At 40.6% G+C, this 6,870-nt stretch overlaps 1 protein-coding gene across 1 annotated transcript in view; it reads right to left on the reverse strand.

Annotated features, from left to right (window-relative positions):
• FRMD4B (FERM domain containing 4B) overlaps positions 1-6,870 on the reverse strand; it is a 236,970-nt gene that overhangs the window by 84,240 nt on the left and 145,860 nt on the right. The window contains exons 6-7 of the mRNA XM_011971028.1: positions 3,709-3,765; positions 2,891-2,913 (exon numbers count right to left, since the gene is read on the reverse strand). Of these exons, the coding sequence (XP_011826418.1) occupies positions 2,891-2,913; positions 3,709-3,765 (80 nt within the window). The remainder of the gene's footprint in view (positions 1-2,890; positions 2,914-3,708; positions 3,766-6,870) is intronic.

A 6,870-nucleotide genomic window follows, 5' to 3' on the forward strand; every position in this document is an offset into this window, starting at 1 on the left:
GTTGGTCAGTTTGGTCTCAAACTCCTGACCTCAGGTGATCCACCTGCCTTGGCCTCCCAAAGTGCTGGGATTACAGGCATGAGCCACTGCACCTGGCGCCAGGTGCCTGATTTTCTCAGAAGAGTTTTATAACAAGGCAGGGTGCAGTGGCTTGCACCTGTAATCCTAGCACTTTGGGAAGCCAACATAGGCAGATCAGCTGAGCCCAGGAGTTTGAGACCAGCCTGGGTAACATAGTGAATCCCTGTTTCTACAAAAAATACAAAAATTAGCCAGGTGTGATGGTGTGTACCTGTAGTCCCAGCCACTCAGGAGGCTGAGATGAAAGAACTGATGGAGCCAGGAGGTGGAGGTTATAGTGAGCTGAGATCATGCCACTGCACACCAGCCTGGGTGACAGAACAACGAAATGCTCTGTCTCAAAAATAAACAAAAACAAAACAAAACAAAAACAAAAACAAAGAGGAGTTTTAGAACAAAATTTTGGAGGAAAAACATATCCTCTCTATTCAGGGGAGGAGAAGATCAGACAGCGAGAGCATGGTAATTTACGAAGTGCTCCCATATCTCCTCAAAACCAACCTGCAAAGCCATTGTTTTGATTAACCCCAATTTATAGATGAGGGAACCGAGGTTCAGAAAGGATAAGTGGCCACTCAGAGGGATGTTGCCAGTCTACGTGATTTCCAATCCCACACTCTCTCCACTACTTAGCATAGTTTGGACAATTTCAAAACAGTGTGCGCCACTTCAACCCCATGATCACTCAGGAAAACCACCAGAAACAAGCTCAAGTGAAGGCAAAGGCCTGGACTGGGCTTGCCCACAATTAACTTGCCAACCTTGATGGCCTAGGGCTAAAATATTTGAACAACTGAAGGACTGTCCCTTTTAGGCCTTCCTTTGCCTCAGGCAAGGGATCTTCCCTAAGGAAGGCTCGTGAAATTAACCTTTCTCTTTCTATTCTCCACCTCCCCCACAACTATAGGTTATTATAGCTTCTTCAGAACAATCTTAGTCTCAAAAATCTCATCAGAGGTAGCTAAGAGACCAGACAGGACGATAGTAATAATGAGGATAATAGTAACTAAATTAACAATAGTAGCCCAAGGGTGTAGATTATTTGCTATAAGCCAGATGTTGCCCTGAGCAATGTTTACATACATTTGATTCTCATGATAGTTTTATGGGAAAGGTACCATTTTACTGATGAGGAAACTGAGGCTCATAGGGCGTCAGACACAGGCTTGAAGGGCTAAGTGGGGAAGGTGGGTTAGCAATCCACAGATGATTGAGTGTGAGCTTTTGGGCCCTGAAACCCTCATTTACAAATCGACTTTAGCATCACCCCCCCACATGATTTCTTACCTAGGGTTGTTTTTTAAAATTCACCCCCATAAATGACTGTGTTCCTTGCATATCTGATATTCCCAGGAAATGTGGTTTTTCTGGGAAAGACAACGGTAGAGACACAGTAGCTTTTTTTTTTTGAGTCTCACTCTGTCACCCAGGCTGGAGTGCAGTGGTGCGATCTCTGCAACCTTTGCCTCCCAGATTCAAGCAATTCTCCTGCCTTAGCCTCCTGGGTGGCTGGGATTACAGGTGCCTGCCACTTTGCCCAGCTAATTTTCATATTTGTAGTACAGACAGGGTTTCACCATGTTGGCCAGGCAGGTCTGGAACTCCTGGCCTCAAGTGATCCTCCCTCCTCGGCCTCCCAAAGTGCTGGGATTACAGGTGTAAGCCACCATGCCCAGCCTCAGGCGTGAGCCTTTAATGATACTAATGGTCTATAAACTACTTTATCCTCTTTTTTTTTTTTAATCTCCTGCCCTTTTCTTTCCATTAAAAACAATTGGTGTTTGATTTTCATGATTTCTTCAAATTTCTTAACCTAGAAAAATGTAAATACACACCCAGGGAGGGAGACAGAGAGAGAGAAAGCACAAACCAGAACTGGTGGGAGATTGTGGTGAGGAATCATAGTGTTTTAAGTGGCATCCTTGAACATTCTACCAAAGCCGAATGGGCAGATGACAAGAGTGTTGGGAGTTTCTGAAGTGAAGTACAACTCCGTAACTGGAAGTTTTCAAGCTTGGAAGGCATTATTGTGTTAGTCCGTTAAGGGGCGCATTATTCAAAGACTTGGCTGGGAATGAGTGCTAGGTGATCTGTAAATAATCTACGAGTAAACGTCTACCAGGAGTCGAACATTAACATCGTAGGGGCCGGGCTTTCAAAGGGGTCACTGGCCTACAAAGGGAAGCGTTGCCTCCACCCTTTAACTGTTTCTACAACTCCAACGATTGCACTAAAAGGACAGAATGGAGCAGGTAGAGGGTAAATTCAAATATAAACACTCTCTGTGGATGTGGCCAGTGAGGCAGTTAGAATCAGTGAGTGTCTCCGCAGCAACAATACAACTGTTAGGTCAAGTGTATGAAGGGTGAGGCCCCTCTGGGGCAGCTGCGAAAGAAAGCCCCTATTAATCCCTTAACTAAGCAGCTGATGGATTTAATCTTTTTGTGCATACATTATAACTCTTCGAATACAAGATTATTGTAAGTTTTTTTTTTTTATCAGCATAAGCTATCAAAGCTTTTTATAGATTTCTTCATCTCACTAATTAACAGATGACAGAAAACAGAACTTTGGAGAGCTTCTGGTTACAATTCGCTGGCATTCTGGCTTGAAAAACTGTAAGAAAGCGTCATTCCCTGATTCATTCACAAAAAGAATAGGTCTTTATTTGAAGAGCGAAGAGATCTCAGTCTCCTGCCTCAGAGTTCTACTTTCCTTTGATTTTGTATCCATTGTTATTTAAAATAACAACATAAAATGATTCTTTAGGGTTAATTTGCATAGTAATATCAGAAAAGAAAATCATTACCTGGTATAATCTCCCTTGGCTTCCTAAAAACAAACAAACAAAAACAAATGGAGTTGATCAATATGTATTTTTGTTAAGCTAAATGAGTTTTATCTTGATTACTTCGCCTCTTAAAGTTCCTAAGTTTTGTTCTGAAGAGTGTTTCTCAGGACCGCTCTCCCTACAGCCATAAGAATTAGGCATTGATAAGAAAACGCTGACTGTCCTGTTAGGCATATTCCTTATTCTTAACAAAAGAAACATCTATATGTGAAAAAGCACAAATAATTATTTCTCACGGTACGTTTTTAAGATCACATGATAAATGCTTTTCATTCAAGTGGCACACTTTTTAGACTGGAGGAAGACCTTTTAAACCACAATACAGGTAAACAAACATATACTATTTGTTTTCCCTTTACTTTTTAAACCAGCATGGAAACAGACTAACGCCTTTAAGAACTAAAAGGCTCTTTTACTGGACCACAAGAAAATGTATACAAAAGTTACTAAATGTATATGAAAATTACAGCTGTTGTAACAACTGCTGCCTCCCAAATTCAAGTATCCCAGAGCTCTCTTCCAGGAATATGAGTTTAACTCTTTTCCTTCAGAGCAGGCTCAATCTCATTTTTCTTTGAGACTCACAAGATCACACTGTAGCTCATGCAAACTATTCGAAAGCAGAAGACGGTGGCTCACAGTTTTCATCAGCAAACAACTAACTGGCTTAAAAATCCAGCAGACACTGGCCCATGCAAAAGTTTCAGAGTTGCAGGCAGTTAACAAAAACAAACAAACACAAGGGAGCTGCTAAGAGGCAGTTTGTCCAATCTTACCTGTAAAACAAACGCGGCTAACTTGAAGATGGTTTCGCTGTCTACTTCAATTTGCCCCTGTTGGTGGAAAAGGAAAGCATCATTGAACATGGGGCTATCCTAGGTTGTAGCAAATGACTCTGAAGTTGAGGAAGCTGTCACAGCTTGGCACCTCCAGTTTTCGATCAAATGCAGATCATACCATTGCAGGGGAAAGTGGGGGGTGTGGAGAGACTCATTGAGGGTTAAGGGGAAACCACTCTCTCTCTCTCTCTCTCCCTCTCTCTGTGTGTGTGTGTGTGTGTGTGTGTGTCTATTTTAAATAGCTCTGGTAAGGGTTTATGTTTAGAGAGCAGTATTCAGGAAGAAATGGGAATGACTTTGAGGCTAAACATTCAGAAAACTTCTAAATGAAAAATTTTTATCTCTGCAAGTTCATTTTTAGGCACCCTGCAGATTTTCCTAGATTCATTTGTTGAGTGTTTTCCTGGGATAATTATTTTTCCCTTGTGTTATAGTACAGTTATTTCAGTATACACATAATGCAAATATTATTAAAAATATAAATTCACTTCTGTGTCAATGACACATTGTTGAGTTCACATTTGTACTATTATAGATAAAATGTGAGGCCTTAAAAATCAGTTACAGCAAATGCTTTGAAGACTAAAATTCTGTTGATTTATATTGAAGTTTGAGGAACTCTATCAGTTTTCCATTTTTTTTTTTTTCATCATTCAAAACCCCAAAGAAAAATTGGAGCTCTGGGCCTTGGTAAAGAATGCTTTTTCAGGGTTTAGTACAGTGGCTCATGCCTGTAATCCCAGTACTTTGGGAGACTGAGGGAGAAGGATCACTTGAAGCCAGGAGTTTGAGACCAGCTTGGGCAACATAGAGAGACCTCATCTCTACCAAAAAAAAAACAAAAACCCTTTTTCTGTAGCCCAGTAGGGATGCATAGTTATGTGCAGAAAGGGTATAGCTCTATCAATAACACTCGTATGCACCTTTATATTTTTTAAATTGTGATGATACATGAAATATTATTACTGAACCATATTATAACAATGAATGGTATAGAGGGATCTTTATTTTAAAAAAAGGTTTCAGTGGTAATGTTAACCTGTAAGTTTTAACATATGCAAAAACAATTCCATGTAACCCCATTATTGCCTAAGTCCTGTATAATTAGTACTTGAAAGGGCATAGTGTTTAAGAACATGGAATTCCTGGAAATTGCCCTGCATTCTTTCTTCCTCCCTTCCACCTCTTGAATCTGAGCTGGAGTGTTTCCTAGTTATACCAAGTGCATCAATGGGGAGATTAAGTCATTTTAAAGTAAATATACAATAGACAGATTCACAGAGGTAGTCATGCTCAGTGAGGATTTCTGAAAGGATTGTGCTTTTCTCTCAGGTTTCCACGTGATTTGATGAGGGTTCTCAAAAAACAAACAATATTTTTAAACCCATAAAATAAAATGAGCAAATAAAAACCCCAGGGTGTTACAATGCCAGCAGTGATCATTATTCACGTTTCCCTTATATTACAAGATGAAAACAAATTAATTTCATCCTCTAACACACAGGCCGCCCTTCTGAAACCTGAGACAGAGGATCTGCTTCAAAGTTTTTTGCCTCAAAAGCTGACAGGCCCAGAGCCTTGGAATTCAAAGCTCGCCCATAATCTCTAGAAACAGATTACAAAATCAAAGGGAAGCCAAGTTGATTGTAGAAATCAACTGCTCTCCGCCTTTCAGGCAGGAGACGGTGCTTTTCCAATCTGGTGAAAGATGATGAGGCGGTTCATCCAACAGGTGAGGTGGGTGTTGATCAAGATTAAATTTTAGAAAGGCTACATTCCTTAGTTCAAAGAAAAAGAAACTCACGGCAAGGGAAGAGGGCTAACAGGAGAACTCAAAAACATCATTGGGTTTGAAATTAGGCAGGAACGCAAAGGTAAAGTCAAATGTGTCTTAAAATCTTAGAGAAGAAAAAATTAAGATGTTAAAAACACTAAAGATGAATAAAGTAAATTGAAAATTACTGCCAACTCCTCTGACATCCCACGATCCCCCTTTGCCTCATCAGAACCTTACACAAGTCACCTGAAAAATATTTCCGACACCAACTTCTCAATTTAGTAAATGGAAGTTCAGCAGACAGAAAAACCTACAGCAGATATTCTTAGGGAAGCAGCCAAATAATTTTCTACTTTAGAAGGGTTATTAAGTATAAAAAATGCTGAAATGAGGAACTGAGCAAGACGAGTACCAGGCTCAGACAGCTCCGGAAGAGTGGGGAGCAAATATCCAACTCACCTGTGGACTTTTCCACCTACACAAGTGGCCCCAGTGCAGTTCTGGTGGAGGAGGGTGACGGTGCAGTGAAGGAGTGGGCTCTAGCAAAATCTTGTTCCAGGAAGAGAAGAGAATGCATGCTTTGGCAAAAGCCCATATTCTTTTAAAACCCTCAGCCCCTACCTCACCTTCCATTGAACAATCACTGTTCTAGAAACCCCAGGCAACAAATTTTGAGTCGTAATACTGACTGTCAACGTTCTTTGACTCATTCACGGAGTTTACTAAACAGTACATCAATCAGGTGTAACATTATTTGCCTAGTTCTCTGCAATTTCATTTGGTGAAATTTAATTAAGACTTATAAAGAACTCCAGGATTTCAAGCCTGAAGTGTAAAAGCTGTTTTGGAAGTGCTGTCTGCCCAGGACGGAACATTTCTTTTACTCTCAACCATGGCAACAGAGATAACCTTATAGGTACTGGGCAAGCCAACACTTGAGAGAAGGATCTCCTCAAAGAGAGAGGTAACAGGATCCTTCAGTGGGTTTCCATGACTGTCATGGATAAACAAAGAGAACCAGAGAAGTGAGTCAGATGATGTGGCTGAATGCACAAAGGTAATATGAACAGTATCAAGTCCTGGTGCCACACCCTCATGGCTAATTTAGCTGGATTATAAATTCAATCAGTAGGTCACTGGGTTCAGGTGCCACACAGGACATTTCATTTTTGTCCTTGGCTTCTTGGATCAGTTGAACAAGACACCAGGCTAATGAGGTGATTACAGGTTTTGATTGCCAAGTAGGAGAACAGAATCAAAGACAGTTTTGGGGCTTGAAAGGGAAATTAGTGAAAATATGATTCCTATTTTTTTTTTTTTTT

This window comes from Mandrillus leucophaeus, unplaced genomic scaffold (assembly GCF_000951045.1).
Source record: "Mandrillus leucophaeus isolate KB7577 unplaced genomic scaffold, Mleu.le_1.0 Scaffold121, whole genome shotgun sequence".
NCBI classification, from domain to species: Eukaryota; Metazoa; Chordata; class Mammalia; order Primates; family Cercopithecidae; genus Mandrillus; species Mandrillus leucophaeus.